Source organism: Mercenaria mercenaria, chromosome 4 (assembly GCF_021730395.1).
Source record: "Mercenaria mercenaria strain notata chromosome 4, MADL_Memer_1, whole genome shotgun sequence".
NCBI classification, from domain to species: Eukaryota; Metazoa; Mollusca; class Bivalvia; order Venerida; family Veneridae; genus Mercenaria; species Mercenaria mercenaria.
This window is the reverse complement of record NC_069364.1, coordinates 23,530,968-23,555,694: the sequence shown is the minus strand read 5'-3', so window position 1 is coordinate 23,555,694 and position 24,727 is coordinate 23,530,968. Positions and strand designations below refer to the sequence as shown.

Here is a 24,727-nt window from a genome sequence, read left to right as displayed (position 1 = left end):
CAGGTTATTTTAAGAAATAGTATCATCAGTTAGCTTCATCAGTACGAAGTAATTAACGGAGGTGAATTTACGCGCAGTGAATAAAATCATATTTTGGTATGTAAGTTCTTAGACAGATACATACATTGTCTTGAAGGGAGGCTGACGCCTTACTTCATACACGTATAAACTCAACTATATTACATGAATCTTTACATAGATAATTGGTCCTTAGTTTGTGCTATTGACGGTCAAATGTTTTATACAAATTTGGTCTTCTTTAGTGAAACTTTAAAGCGGATAATTATCCATTATCTGTGGAGATGTTTGAAGTGAATAACTTTTCTAGTCCATTAATCTCCGCACCATCAAAAAACTTCACAACTATCTAAATATTTTCAATTTCATAGCTGACATTTTCTGTGTCAAAAAAAGCGACAGAAAATAGTCGTGATGTCACCATTTTGACGGACCACTTGCCGGCGAACAGCTCTCCACTGCCGCATTAAACATTACAAAATTATGTAACTTCATCATAATATGCACAAGGACTGCACTACATGTTTATGAATTATTCCCTGCTGAGGGCGGAGGGATGTAGCTTTGGCGTTGTCCCTCCGTCAGTCCTCCCGTCCGTTCGAAGAGCTAAATCTAGGAAGATGTCAAAGATATTTCAATGAAATATATACATACATACCACTAAAGGGAAATGCAACCCGTCAAGTTTCAATCAGAATGCCCAAGTAACACCAGAGCTATGGCGCTTAGTAGCTTTTAGTGTTAACAATGTAGCGTACTATAGATTTGAGCTTCATAACATGTGACATGTTTTAACTAGAGCTAGGAAACTTAAACTGAATTGAGATCGTCATAATGTCGTAGATCAGATACAGTTTTGTCAGAATCTCTTAAGTAACTTAAGAGTTATTGCCTTTTTGTTGTTTTAAAATCAACATAGTTGTACATAACAAAGTAACCAGTTGCTAGAATTTCATTAAACTTCTTTTATTTTTTCCATTAACATCTATTATCAACATGTCAAGTCGTGTGCCCACACACGGTTCCCCCGCCCTGGTCATACACACGTTCCCCGCCTCCTTCCCACACAAGTAATTATTTTCTTCATTTGTTTTCCTTTTTAAATCTTCCATGAATATTAAACAATAGTTGAAATTGTATGCTTCTCCCACATCGTTTCTCTATTCAGTCATCCCAACACCCTGATCATGCACCCAAACAATTTTTTCCATGTTTTATTTATCATCTACATGTAAAGTTTAGTGCCCTGGTCACACCACTATTTAACAATACAAATACAGAATATATATTCCAAATGTACGAACGGTTTTAAAAACAGCGATAAAATCCAAATATTTATACACATGTACTATTCAACAAAAAAAAAAAAAAAAAACAAACATAATAAACACAATACCACATTTTCACAAATGTTATATTCCTCCGTATAATTGATCCGTGTTTCATAAGTCAAAAGTATATTACAGTCACGTGATCTAAATTGCTGATAGTTGACAGTCTATTCGCGAAAGTGTACATAATAAAAAAATGGTGGGATTGTAATGGGGGTGGTATACCATCAATACGGCTGCAGGTGTTGCCGAAACTCCTTATCTTCTCTGTTGGGTATTGGGGTTTCGGAACCACCACCTTAAATATGACAGTCTGGTTTCTTTACTTACCTGTTGAGGTGTGATGTTGTAGTAGAAGTAAATAGTGAACTCAGCCATGCTGTAGTTTTTGTTTTTTTTTACTGGACAGAGTACCAGTGAAGTAGGCAAAAAGAAAACCTAAAACATTTAAGAGTACAACAAGGAACATGTAACAGTACAAACTCTTATACAATAATATCAAACACAGAATTACTTAAATTTGCTTTTACTACAATGCGTGTGGCTAATGCAAGGGAGGAATTTATTTGATCTGACCATAAATGCGCGTTCTTTAAAGGCCAGTTCAATACAATATTTCTAATTTTCCTTATACATGTATCTAAGAACACTTTTGTATAAGCGCTTTTATATTCATGTCAATAAAGCAGACTTTGATGTAACATAGGGTATTTACTACTTAACTAAGTATTTAGAAACGTAACGAGTGATTTCAAAAATAGATACTACAGGAAACTCACTTGGTCTCTACGTTTCAGTCTTATACAAAGGGACATTATTTTGATATTCAGAACTTTACAAGAATTTATCTGTTACATAACTAAATATTGCGTACTACAATGGTTCTGTCTGACAAAACTCATGGCATTCTTATTAAATTACATAAGCTTAGTCATTTTAAATTCACAAGGTCATTAGAGTGATACAATATGGTAATTTAGGGCACTATTCAGTGAATAATTCGGATTAAAAATAATGGTTAATCAATCAATCAAAATGCGTAAACATTACTGGCCGCATGAAAACATTTAATCAAGATGTCACCCAACTCAACTACAAATTAAATCGATACACATACACTTGTAAATAAAAAGATAATTATATCAACTGTATTTAAAGAAGTCAGTCTTCTGACAATTTAACAAAAGCACTTAAATTTTATATTGTGTCGATTTACTTTTTATAAAATATTACTACTTTTCTATTAATATACACACAAAAGTCCCAATAGACAAGTATAAACTAGACCAAACAAGAAAAATCTCGAATCAATACCATATACTATATAAACTAGGTTACATCAACTTTATTAATGAACTGTTAGGTGGTGAATTACGCCGTGGGAAAATATTTCAAAAAAATATTCAATGAATAAAGAGTGGGCGAGATTATACACATTTAAAGATTTTCCTCAGTCTTCTAATGCATCGCCAATTCGATTGGCAAAAGCTGGATTTTACTACATCGGAACGCGGGAAGACGTTATTTGTTTCTCTTGTGATCTCAGAATAGGCTCGTGGACAACAAACGATACTGTTTCTGAAATACACCAACGTCTTTCGCCACATTGCCGATATTTGACAGGCGAAGATAAGACGAATATCCCAATACATGGTGACACGCACTTGGCTCAGGCTAACGTATGTGTCATTGAAGCTGAAAACGTCTGTACTTCTAGTTCAGATATAAGATTAAATACCAGAGAAAGATCATTTATTATAGGTGGAGCAAATGGGAGCGTTAGAGATGAAGGCAGTCGTTGCAATAGTGACATTCGAACTGATCATTTACAAGGTTCCATAGAAAAGATGTTATTTTTACAACCAAATGGTCAAATTGAGTATTATCCAGGTATCACTACACAGAAACCGAAACATCCAGATTATGCGATAAAGAGTGTCAGGCTGTCATCATTCCTTAACTGGTGTCCTGACGTGATGGAACCAGAACAACTGGCAGAAGCAGGATTTTATTATACAGGTATAACAATTTGTTTCCATATCTTTATGAATTGGTTTCTACCTGCGTATCCGTTATAAATATGCTTAAAGAAATGAAATATCTTTCAACATAAAATATACATATTTTGCCGTATAACATTTTTTAACAACTCATACTGCGTTCGGTGCTTTTTCTGTGGTGGAGGAATGAAGAACTGGGAAAATGGTGACAATGCTTGGATTGAGCATGCAAGATGGTTTCCAAATTGTGCATACGTGAAACAATGCAAGGGAGACAATTTTGTTAGCATGTGCCGCATGGCAAATATTGACCATTTAACAGCTAATGGCGAAAGGCAAAATCTGGTAAGTTAATGATCTAACATATATAATTGCAAATAGAGCTGTTTTTGTAAGACACCGACTATAACTCTGTGTTACGTTGATAATGATCGCCACTTAAATCCTTTTCACCTAGTATGAATTGCCTTTTGCCCCCGATGAAAATCATGAGTAAGTTTTTTTACAATCAAAATTAAGTTAGCATCCGTTTTGATTTTAGGCCATAACAACATTGAATCCTGAAGGTTTTGCAGAACTTGTCGGTGATCAGTTAATAGAAGACCTAAATAGCACAGCAGCGAAACTTGTAATGGGTATGGGATACAAACAGGAAGATGTAGAAAATGCTGTTAAAGTTGCTAGGGAGAAATATTGTAGGTTGCCTCCCAGTTTTACGTATTAAAATTATGTTTTTGAATTTATGTTTACCAATTGTCTTAAGATATCCAATTAATAAAATGATAAAATTTCAATGCATGGCGACCCCGTTTATTTTGGTATCATTTGAAAGAGTTGTCTGCTGAACAAAAATTATTAAATAAGATGACCAAAATAATATTTCTGCTGAACAAGAATTTTTAAAAATGATTGCAATAATAATATGCACGAATCACTACATGTGTATTGACTGCGAAATGATAACCTTATGCAGTAAGAACTAAATTTCTTGGGAAATATCTATGAACAATATTAAGTGAAAAAAAAAATGAAAATGAAAATTCTGTAACATATTTGTGTCATGAAATTTTTATACTCTTTTTCAGTAGACAATGCACTTACAAATGATACCAAAATTAAATGCGTTTACCAGACATCAATTAGTTTTATATAAACATATATTTTGGTCGCACTGTTATATCGAAATCGCTTATTTGTGGACCGGATACCTTAATAACGATCAATTTTGAGTGGATATTTGTTTTCAGTTAAACCATTAATTCTTTCTGGTTCGTGAGATCACTATACATGAGCTAACAGAATGCTTTATGTATGCATTTGAATATGCTACAGGTTCAGCTGAATTACGGGCTCAGTATATCCTAGAATCTTTGCTCGACAACAGCTACAGCAGCGCTGACGATGCACCTCGGTACAGCAATCAAATTAGTTGTGATACAGACAGACGTTCACCTACACAAGGAAGTACCTTTGATAGCAGATCTGCTGATAAAAACAACAGTGAAAGTTCAGGTATAAATTCATATTTACGAAGTTACAGAAATATAATTTTAGTGAGTTGTATCATAAAATTAATGTATCGTTATAAAGACATTCAGACATTGCGTACATTTTCTAACTGTTTTACGACAGAATAAATGTTTATCTTTACTATGATGGTGATTATTTTGTCTGTTTTAATATATACATGTACAGTCGGAAACAGGGAGTGATGTTTTCATTTAAAGTATATTTCTTACTGCAGCGCCATCTGCACGCAAACTTCAAAGTAATGAAATAAGTTTATTTGATGTTCATTTCTTATTTTTTTCAGAACAACAAAAACTACTTGAAGAAAACCGTCAACTAAGAAGTCAAATGACTTGCAAAATTTGTATGGACAAGGAGGCATGTATTGTGTTTCTACCTTGCGGTCACATGGTTTCTTGTGTTGAATGTGCGCACGCGTTAAGAAAATGTGCCGTTTGCAGATCACTGATACAGGGAACAGTTAGGGCCTATCCAGCCTAAAGACATACTGCTTCTTAAAACTATTTTGCTTTATTCTTTTTTATCCGACAGTTACTTTCATTTAAGAGCAATACCTTTACTACATGCGAGTGTTAATTATCTTTTCATTAAAACGGAACTCAGTTTTTCTTCTACGTGAATTGTGTAATTTCTAAAACCAGTTCTAAATAAGTCATAAGAAAACGTTTGTTTAACCTTTCTCTTTGCTTTTTTGTACTTTCATTTGTAGTAATTGTATATTTGTTCTACTTGCTATGTTATATCTTTAGGACGGCGAGCACATATTTATGCAATCTCGCCTGGCATATGTATGTTTATTACAACGCAGAAAATGACGTCACTCGACCTTCAGCTATTTCCGAATGTAAATAAAACTTGAAAACGAAAGCCGCATTTTGATTCGTAGATAGGGGTCACGCGCAGGGGTCACCCCGTCTAAATGTATGCGCGTGGACTTCTTTTTTATTTGCTATTTTGGGGCCAATTTTCAGCACTTTATTACGAATTAAAATTACATGGGTTTTAGTACAGCATGTCAGCTTTTAATCTATGAGAAAACATTTGAGCTCTGGGTAAACACAAATCCTACAGGGGTCCATAACTGACCAAGGGTACATTGATAACTTTGGAACTCATCAAATCCCCAAAATGTCATTTGAGGGCGCATGGTGGTCATTCCTCGAGTAAGTAAGTTTTTGAGAGTCGCACATTGACCTTCAAAATTAGTTTCGGTGCGAGTTAAACAAGCAAGAACTAATTTTAGGGGCGTAGGGGAAATATATTTATCACTGAATGATACATGTCATATTTGCAGTATCTGTTGAACGTGTATATCAGTCCGTTGTCATATCATACCTCTTTAGAAAGTGCCAAACATGCTCTATCTGTGTTATGAGAATGCTTTGAGCGTTGAAAACCATAGAGTTATACTTGCATTGAAGATATGTAGAAATGTTCCCAATTTTGAGTACACTATAAAATGTGTTCAGGTTTTCAGAACGATTAAAACCTGATTCGATATGACTCTTATTTGATTAACTTTATGAATCAATTAGAACTTGTGTCGGATTTATCTATTTTTAATGAAGCAAGATTTCCGTTTCCAGATTAACAGACCAATGTAAAAGTAAAAACTCGTATTAGAGTACCAGACACTAACCAATTATTCTATATAAGATACAATAATTTGTCATATATCTCACAACTTATTTAAAGGATTTTATTAATTTGAATGTCACTGAATAAGTAACGCATTAATTTTACGTTTTTGAATTACTTTTAAGTATGATGTGTCTACTTTTGAGTTCTTTCTATTCGATGATTCCTACTATTATTTAACATCGACTCTTGACAATAGAATAAGTTATCAATACTTGTTGTAATGACAATTTGTCAATGACTATACTCTGAATTATTTTATGATTACTCAGTGTTAATTTGTACCTTAATTGAAATACATCTGAAGGCTGAAAGCAACTGCAAGAGTGTATGAACTTCCTATGCAATTAAAATGAATCATGATATGACTTAGCTTATAATGTCTCCATAATTGATGGTAAAATACGTTATAATCATGCTTACTTCCTATATAAATTGCACAATCGATAAAAGACTGATTTTGTATGTATTGGGCGATTAATTTTTTATTTGCAATCATTGTCTGTGCATTTATGTAATTGCAACTAATTGAAAAGCATATTCGTTTCTGCTAAATTAATTCTTGGTCGATGTCAAATTTTGTTTATAAACTCAGTGATATGATTCATAGGCTAGTGCATAATGTTTTAAGATAATGCTACTAAATCATTAAACATAAATGATCTACAGGACTTTTATTATAGAACGTCACTTTGAAATAATTCAAGCATAATTTCATCGCCGTTTTTTAACGTGTATTTTACATTAGTGTCACTCCTTTTGAGTTTCTATAAGCATATTCAAATGATTCCTTTTTCCCGTTATAACAATATTATTACTGACTGACATCTATACAATCCAGCCAACAAGCTTATAACAAATAAAAAAAATATGTGTGTCCTCCACTTTTTGTCAATGTACATGGTTTCATGACTCTGGGGAATATATATATTTATGAAATATGCAACACAAAGTTTTAAGCACTGTATGTGTATTTTCACTCGGCCAAGGACCATAACTCTGGACAGGCTGAGTGAAAGCCGAAACAGAACACCAAGTGTACAACTTCGAAGGCTGTACAACAATTAAAAAATGAGATACATGAGATACAAGCTTGTTTACCTTCTATGCATATTTTTGACTAGTCAAGTGTCGTCATAACTCTAGTACGGCTGAGTAAAATCTCTTACGAAACCCAAGCTTTACAACTTCACACGCTATATAAATTGATACCATTCCTATATCACTAAAAGTAAACACTGGAATTTTCAGTATGTTAAGAGGGTCGGTTATGTTTTGTTTTAAACCCAAAGCTGTGCATTTAAGATAAAAGTCGTTGAAAAATAAAAGCATTGATAATATTCTTATAATGTATTCTTGGTCGGCAATCCGGAAAGAAAACTCAAATTTTTAATTGTATTAAGGACTCAGTGAAATAAATAAATGTAGAGTAGTTGCTAATGTTTTGAACAAATCTGCTAGTTGACCAAGATCTGATAAACCGCCATTAAATTTATGATCTACATACTAAATTATATCTATTAAATCGATTTAAAATAATTCGTCATTGTATAATTGTCAATAGAGTGGTCATTTGAATCCGTTTTTGTCAGAAACGTCGAACATGCAAAATGTTTACCACATCGACGCCATTGCAATCAAAATCTCTCAAATTTTAGACTTTCTAAAAGGCAAAGTTTATAAAATTGATGATAAGAATTCTACTTCTTTTAAATATGGCCATGGACAGTATTTGCTTGAGTAGTGACAGACTGACTCAGTTTGACTATTAGTTTAAATATAATTTATGCAATAAATAACCTTACAATACGTGGTGTTTCCTTTTTTAATACCTCAATGAATTACGACTAACACATTGAAGTCATATGATCAGCTGAAAAGAATTGTGATAAACCATATATACCAAGCAAAATTTGTCAACTGCACCAAATTTCAGTGGCAAGTAGTTCCTTGAAATGAGAACTATTGGTGTTGTGTAGAACTTTCTACGAATATGTTTCGTTCAGTTTTCGTCACAGATTGGTCAAACAAGTATGTAATAAAATTAATTTGTCCTCAGTTCATTTTAAGAGCAAATAACACATTGACATGAAATTCAGATGCACTTAAATGAGTTTTAAATTGACAAATACAAACAAAATATCAATACCTTATGCTTTTTTTTTTGAAAACGTTGATTTAAGTTGAAATTAAATTAATGCCAATTTACATTAGTCTTATAATAATTATATTCTGTTTTAAACACTATATCACTTCCTGAGATGCTAATCATAGCATAATTATGTTTATTGCAATTTACTTAGACATATCTAATGCAAATTCAAAGTAAAATACCATTTCTTTTCAGGCCAAACTTTGGGATTTTTAGATAACTCTAAAATTGTTGAGACATTGATCATTACTGGTATTAAAGTAACAAAGTTAATTACTTGTTTACATTAAATGTCAACTTCTTTGACTGCTTCAAAGGCTCACACCTTCAATAGTTTGATGCCATATAAAAGATTAAATCGGCACGCTTCCAGCAAATAGTTACAGAAAAAGGAGTACGAGTATATAATACAAAGTCAATTAGTGTATGATACACAAGAATATCGTGGGTTCAAAGGTAAAAGGTGCCAAGTGTACTTTTGGTCAAAAATGAAATTTTGTGTCTTTGAAGCACACTTGAGGTCCCTTATGTCTGGTAAAAATTTTGAGTTTATATTCGATCCTTATATGGGCAAAAATGAGCAAAGTAATATGTGCCAACTTCCTTTTGGCTAAATTTGTTCCGGAATAACGTTCCAAGTGTACTTGTCACCTTGTTTTATCACTTTACATAATTTATAGTAGAAAAAGGTGCTATCTTCGCTTAATATCTGCACTTGGAACCTTTTACCAGTAAAAAAAAACACGCTAGAAAATAAAATTACGAAATCAGTCTCAATCTCTCTTTACAGTTCAACAGAAAAAGTAAGGCTTTGCAGAAATTATTTTTTGAAAACACTAGAAACTGGCAAAAAGACAGTTTAAAATGCAATGAAACAAAACAAGTCTGGAATGTTTTCTTGGACGGATAACAGAGGGAGAGAACCACCTCCCATTAAAACATCTGAAAGAGACAGAGCGTTTGTCAAATAACACATTGACAGTTTTGCAACGATAGATTCGCACTACACAAGAAAAGATACAAACAGGAAGTACCTGCAACACGATCTTAGTATAAGAAGAATGTACTCGATCATTGCTGAAGAATGCAAGAAACGCAGAAGGCGTTGTTTAACAAAAGCAGTTTACAGAAATATATTTTGTAATGAGTACAGCTTATTCCTTTTCCATCCCAAAAAGACCGGTGTCACGTATTAACTAGTATGAAAATTTGAAAGCTAAAGGTACTTATCATGATGAAGCTCAAGATAATTACCAAGCTCACCAAGAGAGAAAAACAATCGTCAGACAAAACAAAAATAACAAAACCAAAACGACAAGATAAAAGCAAGTAACAGCCTTTAATTTTATTAATCAACATTCGACCTGCAAGCAGTCTTAATATCGCCTTGTAAATTGTTTGGAGAGCTGTATTTTAAACAAAATAAAAGTGTGTTACAATCTTTTATTCTATGATTTAGAAAATGGAAATGGTATGTGTTATCTCTTGGATGAGACTCACGGAAAAAGAGGGTCTTGTTAGGTCGGAAAGTGCTTACTAATAAATTTAATGGCAAGCAAAACGTATGCGCATGAAGACGTGACGTTTTACAGCGACACTTACGGAGGGCAGAACCGAAATCAGTATGTTGCCAGCTGCTTGGTTAATTGTATTCAGGGAATTCCAAATCTCAAAATTATTAATCCTGAGTTTTTTGAAAGTGGTCAGTCTGAAACGAAATGTGATTCAATTCATGTTTCGATTGAACATGCCAAAAAAATAACAAAAGTATATGTTCCATCACAATGGGAAACAAAATAACTTTTGGCGGGCTATATGTCGTACCATTTAAATATGAATATTTTCTAAACTGTAAAATATACAATGATCAGAACTTTTGTAGAAAGAAAAATGATGTTGATGAAGAGAAAGTTAACTGGTTGAAAATAAGATAGATACACGTTCGGTAAAACCACCCTAGTAGCATATTTGTGTGCCTCTAGTTTGAGCTGAGCCTTGTGATAGAGATGCAAGTGGTTTCCAAGCAAGCAGAAAAATATTCTTAAGCGACCACGAGAGGCGTATAAGGAGAAGGTACGAATCTCCACTGCAATAAAGGCCCGTAACACCTAGCACATTTCCAATAGAATACGAACCCTACTATAAATCACTGCTAAGTGGTAATACTGTAAAGGACAAGCTTCCATCAGTGAGCAAAAATGATGAAAATGAGGCAAACTAAAACAGTGCAGTGAGTCAGTTAAGACATTTATTGCAATCACACAGGAATATTGTTTTGGATTACAAAACAATCATTTCTTTGAATGCTACACTGGATAAAATGTAACCTTGACCTTGGAACTAAGGTCTGGGTTTTGCGCATGACACATCATCTCTTCGTAGGGAACATTTGTGCGAAGTAGTTTTAAGAGTTATTGACCGGACAAGAAATATACCCTGTTAACATAGGACTTCATAGTGTGACCTTGACTTTAGAGCTAGGGCTCTTGATCTTGCGCATGACAAGTTGTATTATTATGGGACACATTTCTGCAAAGTAATTTCAAAACCCGTTGATGAATTAGTTATGAACCGGACTCAAAACAGACCATGTTAACTTTTGACTTCTAAGTGTGACCTTGACATTGGAGGAAGGGGTATAGGTGTAATGCATGATAAATTGTCTCATTGTGGGGAACACTTGTGCCAAGTTTTTTTTAAATATTGCGTGTTACCGCCCATAAAAGAAATTTACACGGACGCACAGACGAGTGGACTGTACGAATTAAATATACCCAGCTTCGGGGCATAAAAAAAGCAAAATGCTTAATGACACAAAACTAATAAAGATCACATGTGTTAAATATCTACTTTATAGTTCAAGAGTTGGTTTTGTTTTCACGGAAACTCTGGCACAGTCAAAAATGTATGGAATAAGGTCAAACGCAAATTTCCTAACTCGTCCGCTTATGTTTTGGAAATGTTACGCTTCTAATGATTAAATACGTGTAGCTCAGTCATGAATATTACATATACTATAAGAAAAAGCAGGAAAACTTCACTAGCTGCACTTCGTAACCATGAAATGAAAGATTTGTGTAAATCATTCAATGGCAATTGGTCAATATTAGTCCTGAATTGCAAACGTTACCCGTCCTTGTTTGTCTGCTAATTGTCTTATAATTCATGCAAATGATACACAAACAATAACAGCCTAGTTGTAATGCAGAATTTGTTTTCCTCTTGATTATATTTGACTTATAATAAGTTTAACATTTCTAACGTCCACTTTACCATTTCGTAGGGACAGATACAGAAACAGTACTGGTATTTAATTATTTCTGTTTGTGTTCAAATCGTGGTATTTTTCTTCTCGAGATAACTTTGGCAATCATATCCATTGAAATAATTCAGTTATAAGTATATGTCTAGGCGCAAACTAGTTTTGCAGTCAAATACATAGTAGGAATGTTTGACATTATAATTCATAGGAACAACTCCGTTCCCAGGGAGCAACCCCGCTCCCGGTGAAATTTGTCAATTATGTTCCCATAAGCAGGATATGGAGCAAATAAATGTAATATTCATCACTATATTACATTTGATTTATCATTAGAAACTTCAGATGTCCTCATATAATGCTTTTAAACTTTTTCTTACTTTTCACACTTGGTGTCGTCAGAGTTTTTGTGATATTAGGGCTGAATCGTAAATTTCAAACTGGATGTCTAATCATATTTGTGTCGAACGGCATTTTGAATTTTGCGATAGCATTTATAGTTTAGTCATACTGAGTAAAATATAACTTCACCTATCTGAATTTCGTCCTTTTTATGCACAACATCAGCACCGGACGTCGCGCAACCTGTTTTAAGTTTTTCGAAACGAGAACTGAACTGCACGTTTACAACCAGTGTTTAGACTTGAGCTTTAAATACCAAGATTTCAAATTGCTGTCACAACTTTGATTCCTGCAATTTTGCACAACTTTTTGCATTTGTACATGACATATTTTGGCTCAGTTTCATTAAATTCTATATAAGATATACTTAAATATAGCAAAAAGTAAATTTAGTAAATAAATAAAGTGATAATGACAACAATCAAAGGGTAATAAAAATGTGAAACATAACTTGGATCTGTAACAAAAGAAATACTATTCAACGTAAGGCAATGCAATAAGATTATGTTCTTTTATCACTTGATTCCTTCCTATCTTTAAGATTCATATATTTACATTGATTTCCCTTGATTATAACCAAAAGGCCTCTGATCTGTTCATACTACTTGAAATCGCAATACCATTAATATATCTGTCAACACGCGCGGTTTGTTCTTTTTTTCTAACGTTTACCGACCTTGAAATAATCCCGATCATTTTTATAAATAACTTCCTCATTTTTATAAATAACTTCCTAAAGGTAATATGATACTTCGTAAGTACACGCACACTCTATCATTGTTGATACAGGAATAGAAGGGAGGTTTAAAATTAGGCCAAACCAAATTGATCTATGTTTGCATGTACGGGGTAAATCATACTATTTCAAAAAATGGATCATAAAGTCGTAGAAACATATATTGCTTTCTATTATGCGGACTGTTTTTACAATCCACAATCTACATGTTTATTTATACTTTATTTTATATATTTTTAAACGTGTTGCCTTTGGGAAATACACCAGTCAGAAGATGAGATAAGCATTTTTGCAAGAAAACCTACCTCAGCTAACCCTAACAAATGTTTATGTTATGTTTATAATCGCATATAGAAGTCAAGTTATATATATATTCTCTTGTCTGAGGTTTAACAAGTCTGACTAAAAAATGAACACTTTGTTATCGAAGGTTTTATCAAAAACTCAAAATCAGAATTTAATCTTTATATTTTGTACAGTAACAAATAGCCACCTTCACTGAGAAAGCAACATTTAATATCATTGTCTATGCTTTCCCAATAACGCTTAAACTTGATCTCAATAAAAACCAGTGCAAGGACAAAGTTAAAAATAGAAATAACAAATCGTATTCGTTAATCAATACATTTTCGTTAAGACAAATTATAATAATTTATTTTTCATCTACTTAGTTTCATTTACCTATTTTTACTGACGTCTCATATTAGCAACTTCCATAGTACATTGTGTACTTACTTACATAAAATTGCATGCAACTGTTTATGTAAATCATGCGTATTAAGATAAAATTTTACCGCTTACTTTTGTTTACGAGCATATTCTCGCACGTAGTCCAGTATAATTCAATGACATGACTAGTATTTTTAGAACAGCAGCCAATCAAAAGCAGTAAATGTTGCACGTGAAGATTAATCAGGTTATATATAGGATTACTCCTTTAATTGTACTCATAAGCATTACGAAACTTTTAACAGTGTCATTTTAATCAGTGAAATACATATACGATATTATACCTATTTGATTACGTTCATAGACTAGTTAAAGACTACTTTACTACGAGACAAAAATGGCATCATTACAGCATGTTGTTAGAGTGAACTGCGGAAATGCAATATCGAGCAGTGTTTGTGTTAGTGGTATGCGAAGAAATAACGATTTAACTACACCACGAAATCGATCATTAGCAAATCTAAATGGACAGATTGAATGTTATCCCGGAATCATTACTGAAAAACCGAAACATCCTGATTACGCAATAAAGGGTGTAAGACAATCATCATTTTCAGGATGGTGTTCAGATGTCATAGACCCAGCACAATTATCTGAAGCGGGATTCTTTAATACAGGTATTCTATTGTCTTTTCATTTTCGCTGTATTGTACTCTTAAATTCGTGAATTAGCCTTAAGCATTGCTGGAAAAATTTACGTTATAAGGTTAGCTGTTGCATAACAATGTTAGCCTGTATTTCATTCCAAAGATGTTTAGATTAGTAACAAAACTTTCATGTTCTGTGTTGACTTATCATTTCTATATTTATCCAGGGGTTAAAGATTGTGTAAGATGCTTTTTCTGTGGTGGTGGTATGAAGAACTGGGAAAGAGGTGATAATGCATGGATAGAACATGCCAGATGGTTTCCAAATTGTGCATACGTTAAATTATTTAAGGGGGAAGACTTTGTAAATATGTGTAGAATGGCAAACATCGGCGGTATTTCAAATGAACAAGAGCTGCAAAATCAGGTAATAGACTTCTTTCAAAATGTTTAAAGTAGACAGAAGTTCATTGGCCATAGTATATATAATATGATGTATTATTGATCCTATAGCGTACATTTAGTATGTTTTCTTTAAAGATCGTTTTGATACGTAATTGGACAAATAGCGATATATACACCATCTAAATGAACTTAGCGTGGAAATTGTTGCACTTTTCGTTATATGTCACGAGCAGATTATATCAAACCGTGTCTACAATTATTGTGCTTGATTTGGTTGAATGTTTACTATCAATTTTAATGAATACCAAAATGATATTGTACTGGATCATTGGTAAAGACCAATTAAATAAAGAACTCTCTACCACAATAGGAACTTTTGGAATGGAATGTAGAAAATAGAGGGCAGACTGTAGATGATCAACTGATCGAAGATTTAAACAGTACGTCTGCCAAGCTTGTCATGAATATGGGTTATAGCCAGGAAAATGTTGAAAGCGCAATAAATGGTGCCAGACAGAAATATGGTACGTAAAAACATTAATAATATCAAGCCAGAACATATAGCATCCTTTTTCCTATTTATTCTTTATAAATTGTTCATTAATCGTTGAGTCAGTACTGTTACAATTAGCTAAGCCCATTTGAAATTACAAATCTTAAGCTCAGTAACAGATTTAAAATGACGAAGTTCGAGAGGTTGTCAAGTTCAATATTCTGAACACTTTAAAAGAATATACACATACATAATAAAAGATTTTCCTATCACATTACATAGTTGTGTATTCTGATGAGGCGAAATGAAGAATTAATAACTATCAATTTTTGCAGAAACATTTAACATTTAGACGACCATATCATATAAGAGTGGTGACTGGTTTAAATTAAAAGAAGACACTGCCGATATAATAACTGGAAGGTAAGAATCTGCGATAAGAATATGGCTAGTTTAAAGGTGTATTATCTGTCTTATAAATAGTCACAAGGTACTAGATTTATAATTCATGTACATCTTTTTTGCTAACAATATACATGTATCTGTTTATATATCGTATCTTTTTCATTACTCTTATGTTTATATGTTATTGAATATGTTCCCATCAGCTTCATGCCCGAAGAATCTCTTTGCTTTATTAATGAAAACCAATAATAAACCAATTACACTTCATAAAAGGCACCACAGAACTAAGAGCTCAATACATCCTAGAATTCCTGCTCGATAACAACTATGCTCCAAGTTCCCTACCGGAAGTCAATGCAACAGCGTCCTCTGAAAATACAATAGCGTCACATACGTCTTTTTCAACTATCTCATCAGACGAACCATCAAATTCTACTGCTTTACAACGGCTTCGTGAGGACACCTTTACAGAAAATGAAAATAATGATGGTAAATGATATAAGATATTTTTCCGGTTAACCAAATATTGCACCAAATATAAAATGGTTTGTTTGAATAATAAGGAATGTATCTGGGCTGCTTCTATGTATTCAGTGTTACGCTTACAAATATAAAGTTTTATTAATTATTTTACAACTGTGAGCCAGATTTTATTTTTTGGTCAATTCAGAAAGTGCTCTCTAAACATGAGGATGGCAAATTGTATAAAAAGACGTGTTTTTCTTTTTTACAGAAACAAGACATTTATTAGACGAGAACCGTGCCTTGAAACAACAAATGACATGTAAAGTTTGCATGGACAATGACGCTTGTATTGTATTCATTCCATGTGGACACATGGTTGCCTGTGTGACGTGTGCGCTTGCGCTAAGAAAGTGTGCGGTATGCAGGAGCATTATTCAAGGAACTGTTAGAGCATATCCAGGCTAAACTTGTTCTAATTTATTTCATCACGATTTGTGAAAGAAAACTTTCTTCAGGGCGTATGGCTATATTTTAAGTTGGCGTTAAGTCTTTGATGTAGCGATTAGACAATTGGTTCCATATTTAACATTACTGTATAGTATCTTAGTATCTACCTATTGAAGCATGTGTATTGTTATGTCATGCAGAGGACGAATGAACAATAAAATTACAGAAACTATAGTATTCTTTGTTTGACTTTGATATGTATGTCGTTGTATTTAAGCAGCATAATCTTATTTAACCGAACCATTATGATAACATTTTATCTTCACATATATTTTATAATCCGTTAATAGTTATACTACATACGATCAGCAAATCTGATACATTAGTTTCCAATTACCATATTTTAATTTCTAAATTGAAACTTAAAATGCCCTTATCAATTTATGATACAGAAACCATTTAAAATCGGAATTCTTAACCCATTTTTGAGCCAAAGAAGGACTGAAACTCATACCCTACATTGCATGAACTTGTCCTGTGTCAGAGTTATATCAGAGTAATATCACCTCTTTAAGCCATTGAAGGACCAGAAAACATAACCTACATTAAATGGTCTTGTCCTGTGTCAGAATAACATCATCTCTTTGTGCCCGTGCAAAACTGCAAATTATACCCTACATTGCACGAGCATGGCCTGTTTCTAAATTATATTACCTTTTTGTGTAATGTTTTGTGTTTGAAGTGGCATTGCATTGACGTTTTGTAGCGTCTCTGTAAAGGCCGGCGTCTTACTAGCCAAAATCGACATGCACGATGAAAGCTCTGTCGAATTATCTGATATTTTTCGCATTTCGTTTTAATCAATACGGAAAGCAAACTTAAATTTTATACTAACATTTTAGGAACCATGCTTATAGTGTGTTTAAGGTCTATCTGAAGTCTGAGAAAATAGATTTTCAAACTGAAATTCAAATATATTGTTATGTGCAACACATTACACATTTCATATAAAACCATAAAAATGATAGAAAATAAAATGACACCAAACCTTATGTACCGTATGTAAGATTTCATATGCAGTATTGCTGACGAAAAAACAAAATGGTATTGTATGTACTACAAAGTACCAAAATGTAATCACCGGCTGCAATTGAAACGAGAGTGGACAATAAAATTTAACGGAAAATTGCTTCACAGACTAAAACACTGTAAGAGCAAACCATCAAGCTGGCTTACGAAAGGTCAGCGGTTCGACCCAGGAACCTGCTCGTACCCACTCCACTAGAAATAAGGCGAGGAGCACTTTAGACCTTCCTCTACCATTGCTAATGGTAATGATTAGAAGCTAGAACGTATGTCTATGGCCTATAAATTGTCGATATGACGTTAAATCCAACAAAAAACACTGTTGGTTAAATATCAGAATTCAATTTCCGGTTAGGGGTACATCAGCCAACTATATAATATCTCCATGACATATCAAGCTATTCAGCTGAAAAAATCATAACCACCGCAAATATCAATACTCTTATTAAATACTTCAAATAATTTTTGTATTGTACACGGTGGTTTAAATATGTTTAAGAATAGACGCTGCTGATCGTATTTCATAACATAATCTCAATAAAATAGTCATATCAATTGTAAATAAAAGTAGGCTTAATTAGTAAATAGTTTAAAGAGATAGGATTTCCTTATGCTCACGTTATACTGCGTTAATTTACATTGTTTACTATCTAAGTATACTAACTCGTTCACAGGTTTTACATTTATATTCTCCCTTGTTTTTTACTTCACTTACACAGAATTTGATATATGTATCTCATATCAAAAATGAATAATGAAATGTTAATGTTAAATTCCTTGTGGATTGTTGATCTATTCGTCCTTTATAAACCTGTTATTGACAAATATCCATTTACAAATTTTGTTAACAGCAGGGTATACTTGTAATTGCATAATTGATAGGTTATATTCCACGGGTCATGCGTAAGTGTTCTCGTTTTGGCAACAACAACCAATCTTCTCTGTTTATCAACATTATTAGGCATAATGGAACAAAATATTAGGAAGCAACATGAAATAAAACATATTCCTTAAATCTTTAACGTTAATTGGAGCCGAATAAAGGGCCGTTTGGACTTTTATTTTGAAAATAACAAGACCTGATACTTTTTCATGTTTGTTTTCATCAGTACTAATTAATACCCGGCAAATATCACTATGTTTGGCATTCTGAAGCGAAAGCTGCACCCAGTTAATAAAACAAGTAAGAAAATACATCCAGCCTAAAATGTACTAGAATGGAAGTTGGGGTTACATGTCGACTTGTTGTTTCAGCATGTGTGCCATTTTTGTAAATGAAGTCGCATTGAACCGTGCTGTCAATCAGAAAGTAAGTTGATTCATATTATTCGTAATCCTCTTTTCTATGCGATGCACTGGTTTTACCATTGTCCTAAAGAGTGGTCTATCTCTACAGCTCTACAGTGAAGTTATTGATACAGCAACAGGAGAGATTTTCGCTCACCTTTAAGAGCTCATGTGCTAGTAAATGTACACGAAATACCATTTTCACAATATAAAATCTTCAACATTTTTTAAGAAAACATATTTTCACACAAAAATGATGAAGATTATTTCAGGGGAAAAGACACTTCGCTATCAGTAATCATGTCTGTATCTAGAGATCTGTTTCATTTCATCTTTTCTACATTATATAATATTACCGTTATACACTTGAAACGACATGCATGTATGATTTTCCTGTCTGTCTGAATGTTCTGAATAAGAATTCTCTTGATTCATCTTGTAATACCTAGAAATTTCTAGAATCCTGTATACTCTTCTTGAGTGCCTCGAATTCCGCTTGTGCATGTACTTCACAGTCATATCATCCAACTTGTAATGTCTTCCGAAGGTCTGTAAGCGTTTTCACTGGACCTTTACTCATGTAACCCCTGATAATAACGTACATCAAATAGAGGTTTCCCGCATTTTTCATGTAAATAATCATTATGAATCTGTAAGATAAATGGTGTGTGTATATATAATAAGAGAATATGTTGTCTCTTGTAGTTCTAGTTAGAACGGTCATTTACATTTGTTTTATGTTTCATGCAAATTTAAATCTTTGTAAATTAATGAGACGTTAATAAACTATAACATTATGCAAGCGCATTCTTTTAAAGCATTGCCATCGAGAGTCATTAATCAAAATAAATTTAATCAAATTAGTTAAGCGAGATTAAACGAAAATTTAATTAAAGGTGGTTTTCTCACATGTATAAAAAGGTCTGGAATGCAGCAGTTAATCATTCAGTCAAAATTATGCTGATTTATATTATTCGAAGATTATCTGATTATTACATGTAGCAAACAATAATTAATCAGATTTTCTGTTATTTTTAAAATAAACACATGGGCACCATAAGAAAAGATTTTTTCTAAGATTTAAATTGAAGTTATACATGTATAATAAGGACCTTTTTTCTTAATTTCAATCATACATTTCTCTTGAATATAATTTCGGTCATGTATGAAACAATTTAAATGATTATTGTAAACTGCAAGCGACACGTGCAAACATTAAAACGTGATGTTGGAAACAGTATCAACCGCTTCACTTTAGATTTACTTATAGGTGGTGTTCTCACATGCTTGAAAATAAGTGGAATGCAGATGGTAATCATTCAGTCAAAATTACGCCGATGTATATTATCCGACAATTATCGGATTATACAGGTAGCAAAGAATTATATGATTAATTGATCAAATAATTTCGACGACAGTGCTTTTTTAAAAAACATCGCTTCTATGAAGAATGCGGGAAACATCTACTTGATGTAATACTTTTGAAGGGGGAGTGGGGCTGGGGGAAGTGGGAGGGGGGGGGATAAAAAAGTTGAAGGAAAATTGGCATAATCATACATTTTCATTTTGTCATTTTAATGTATTTAAAGTTATTCTGATTACAGATGAATATGCCAAAATATTGTATTTTCCATTTTGACAACATTTAGTTTTTTACATGAAGTAGGAATCAAGTCCAAGTGATAGTGTACTATAAAAACGTTGTAGACTGGACAAAAAAAACATACATACTCAGCAAAAATGTTACAAAAAATGGAATGTATAATTTATAGTCTAATCCAGATATAACTAAATAATGTCACTTAAATAGATTTACTTCAACAAAGCAAATTTAAAAATCAATACATGTATACCTATTGCAACAATGGTGATGTGTAGATAGAATTAAGACTTTATTCACACTGATTATTTCCACAATAGCTTCACTTAAACATCTACTGTTTAGAAACTACTGGTCGGAATCGAACTGCACCAATCTTGGTTTGTTTGTATTATTTTTGTTATTACTGATTAATGATATCAAATTCCATTGAAAGGTACAATGTATTATTGGTTGAGGGTTTATCCCGCTACCAAAGTTAAAGTGTATTTCTGACAATCATAGCATCTTCATTTAATTCCGAATCATTTCAAAAGGATGTTCATGTGCTACACAAAATAGTCCTATTCATGACCAGTGATGAATTATCAATGAACAAGCAGTTCTTATTCAACGTGTATCCACTCAAACTGACCATTCAGATTGTATAAGATCTATGTATGATAAGGTATTCCAGCCCATCATAGACTGGCATTTAGCCAGAAAATAAATCTACCGGAAACCCGCAACCATCAGACATTTTAAGGCTTTGATGGTTCATATAATTGGAATTTCACCGAGTCTTTATACACAAATATTGTAGTATTGTAGTGCATGGCAAATTACCGTTGATGATGATTTGATTATATAATTTTATATTTACAACAAAAACTAATAATTTATGTTCGTGTCTTTAGGATGAACATGAATATCACCAATAATGTAACAGCCATCATTATCGGCATTGACATCCTGAAAACAAATTTATCACCCTTGACAGACAAATTCATCGAACAGTCTTAAGGGAAAAGAATTGTCTAAATTTCAATCATTCCATTATCATCATTAACAACAATACAAATATCTCCATCACTATAGTCATCATCAACAACAGTAACAACAACAACCCGTATTTTTTTTCTTTCTTTTTTTTTTTTTTTTTTTTGAGAATGAAAATTTGAGAAAATACAAAGCTTTCCTTTCAATATTGCTGAACAGACCGTGATAATTTTTCTGATGCTGATAACTTGACTTAAAACCTTAAACCTCATATACAAGTATTTAGGCCTACATTTAATAAAAGCATCACTTCAAAAATTATTGTCTAAAATACGCTTTCATAATCACTAAGATAAATAATAACAGCAATATATGTATGTTATCATCATTATCATACGCATGCTATTCTTATTTCACTGATAACATTGCAATGAAAATATCATCTATAATATCCTTTTTCTTTACAGTCATCATCATCATCATCATCATCATCATCATATCAACATCGTCACACTCACAACCACCATCATCATCATCATCTTTATCATCATTTCATTATGTCTTCATGTCAATCCTTTTTCTCATTTTTTCCCATATCAACAAAATAGCAACATCATCAAAATCAGTGTTTTCAGGCCTGAAAAAAATTGGTTTCTGGTAACATGTTCAAATAGATTAGGGTATTGTACAATTTAATTGACCTGTCAAAACATGTTCCCGGCTTTCATGTTAATCTTATATAGGCTCGAACAGAATATAATGAAAGCCGGGTCCATTTTTTGACAGGTCAAATAAATTGGACAATAGGTATGACGGATTTGTATTTCCTTTTTTGATTTAGTTTTAGTAAGACTTTTCGGAAATTATTTTCATGTCAAAAAATGAGTACAAATAAGGGAATTATGCATTTTGAGCACCAGTAAGTTGATTTCTAACATCACTGACCATGTTTAAAACATAAAAAGTGCAGTGTTGCAACTTTATGTTCAAAAGTTGAAAAATATTTTCTCCAAGGCCATAAAAATGTTTAGGATTGAGACAAAATTTAGGGAAGGTCGGGATACCGGAAACAGACATTCTTTTTACGCCTTAACGTCATCAGCTTCATTTCATCTTCGGCAATAGGCAATACATATCCGAATACTTCGAATTAATATCATCATCAAATAACGCTCTTGATCATCATCATCATCATTATCAGCAGCTGCGCTATTTCCATCCACATTCTCGTTTCACTGCTTCCCTACTCAATGACCTTCAGCATGTAATCATTTATCTGATTTTAAAAGAAATCAAAATCTGGTGGTTGCGGGTTTTGCTAGGTTTATTTTCATTTTAAATGTCAGTCTATAAATATACATGTACAAGAAACAAATACTAATATGCCTTGATCTAAGATAAACTCTGCCTGACCTTACAACAACAGCTGGAAGTCAGTGATGTAACAATGGGCTGGAATACCTAATCATTGACAAATCTTATAATCATTGACAAATCTTATAATTTTAAATGACAAGTGTGAATAGATAGAGAATGAATAAGAAATGCTTGATCATCGATAATTCATCCGCATTGTTCATGAATGGGACTACTTTGTGTAGCACATGAACACATTCCTTTAGTTGTGACTTGGAATCAAATAAAGATGATACTTGATTGTCAGAAATACACTTAACTTTGTTTGCGGGATAAACCCGCAACCAAAAATACGATATCGTTCCTAGTCTGGCTCCCGTCCATATGTTTGTTCTTATTTACATATATATGTCTGTTCATTAAGAGGGAAGTAACTCCAGCAGGTTGTTTCTACATTGACATTTTTGCCACTGGATCCGAACATAGTATGGTACAGTCATCAGATAAAATGTGCTATTTTAGAGGCTTAAGATTTTCTTATTTTGCTTGCAGTATTTAAAAAAGATAACCATGCAGCCTGGGAGCCAGGCTATATCGCTCCACACTCTCTAGTATTTTTCACTATAAGGTCACTGCAAAATCTCACTCCTGACTCCACTCCATGGCTCCACTCCATATTTTGTTTAATGCCCTATTAGCTGTCACGCAATATGGCATGTGTTTATGTGATCGGCCATTTTCCAGTATGTAGTATAGTGCGTATTTATGATCTGGCCGAGATATTTTTAGTACAGGCTTTACCATTAAAATCAATATGTAATTTGGTGCATATCGGATTTATCCGACGTAATAAAACAAAATCTAATGATATAGCCGAGTACCCTAAACTCAACGAGAGAATGGCCCATTTATGACCTTTCTATAAATATCTCCTCTTGGTCAGAAAATAGGCACTATACACGAGTGTTAAACCTCTGAATTGTTTAAAACAGTTAGATTTTGAAAGTTTTTTAAGGAGGCTATGTAATATATACATAATTGGAAAGTAAAAACTAATCGCTTTGTAGGCATGTATTTCTTGTTTTGATCCAGTGCTATATTTTGACGTGATTTCGGCCAAATGAACTTCGTTGTGCACTATAATCGCAAAGAAGAAAAACTTTTCCACGACAGTGCTGACTAGTCAACAAAATGTAACGATTGAGTAAAAGTAAAAAAAAAAATGTTTTCATAAAGAACCCACTTAAACCTATGTTCCAATATTAAAAAGTCACATGTTTACGATATTAACACTAAAAAATGTTATCTTGAAGAAAATTAGTCCATTGTTAAAGTAATTGGCATGTTTACAAATTGTGTGTGTCTCTCATGAAAACTTCCGTAATCTTAATTTTCCACCCACTCCATAAAAGTATTCCATTGTTTACAAATTATTCCAACTGCTCTTGTTAATAAACATATTTCTCGCACATTTATTTAAAATAATTGAATGATGTTTGATAATACCAGCCAATCAAAACCAACAGATATTGCACGTAAAAATTAAAATAGGAATATAACGGGACACTTTCACAATTCTACTCATATCCATTACGAAAGATTTAACAGTTTGATTTATGTCCACAATTTAATTCTGACTTACAGACTTTATTGATTAAGATTGTTGAATTTATTCATAACCACTACGGAACAAAAATGGAATCATTACAAAATGTTGTTGGAGTGAATTGCGGTAATGCAATACCGAATATTTGTGTTAGTGGCATGCGAAAAAGTGGCGATGTTACTTTAAACGGACAAATTGATTGTTATCCTGGAATCAC

The 24,727-nt window shown here is 32.9% G+C and overlaps 2 protein-coding genes across 5 annotated transcripts in view; both read left to right on the top strand.

Moving 5' to 3' along the window:
• Positions 1-2,697: 2,697 nt before the first annotated feature.
• On the top strand, positions 2,698-5,491 carry LOC128545941 (baculoviral IAP repeat-containing protein 3-like). 2 transcript variants are annotated; one of them, XM_053540737.1, is made up of 5 exons: positions 2,698-3,368; positions 3,534-3,694; positions 3,891-4,044; positions 4,682-4,902; positions 5,163-5,339. In XM_053540737.1, exons 1-5 carry the CDS (start codon positions 2,756-2,758, stop codon positions 5,196-5,198), a joined length of 1,185 nt encoding a protein of 394 aa, XP_053396712.1. In that variant the 5' UTR covers positions 2,698-2,755; the 3' UTR covers positions 5,199-5,339. The 2 variants fall into 2 exon arrangements, with proteins under 2 accessions (XP_053396712.1, XP_053396711.1); XM_053540736.1 differs by having other exon boundaries at positions 2,699-3,368; positions 4,682-4,861; positions 5,163-5,491.
• Positions 5,492-13,931: 8,440 nt separating this feature from the next.
• The window catches only part of LOC123556214 (baculoviral IAP repeat-containing protein 7-like), a 34,703-nt gene continuing 23,907 nt past the window's right edge, over positions 13,932-24,727 (top strand). The window contains exons 1-5 of one of the 3 annotated variants that reach the window (XM_053540739.1): positions 14,009-14,412; positions 14,610-14,809; positions 15,158-15,311; positions 15,959-16,174; positions 16,419-16,831. In XM_053540739.1, coding sequence (XP_053396714.1) covers positions 14,133-14,412; positions 14,610-14,809; positions 15,158-15,311; positions 15,959-16,174; positions 16,419-16,615 — 1,047 coding nt within the window. In that variant the 5' untranslated portion in view covers positions 14,009-14,132 and the 3' untranslated portion in view covers positions 16,616-16,831. The other 2 variants (XR_008370521.1, XM_053540738.1) reach the window with 2 other exon arrangements.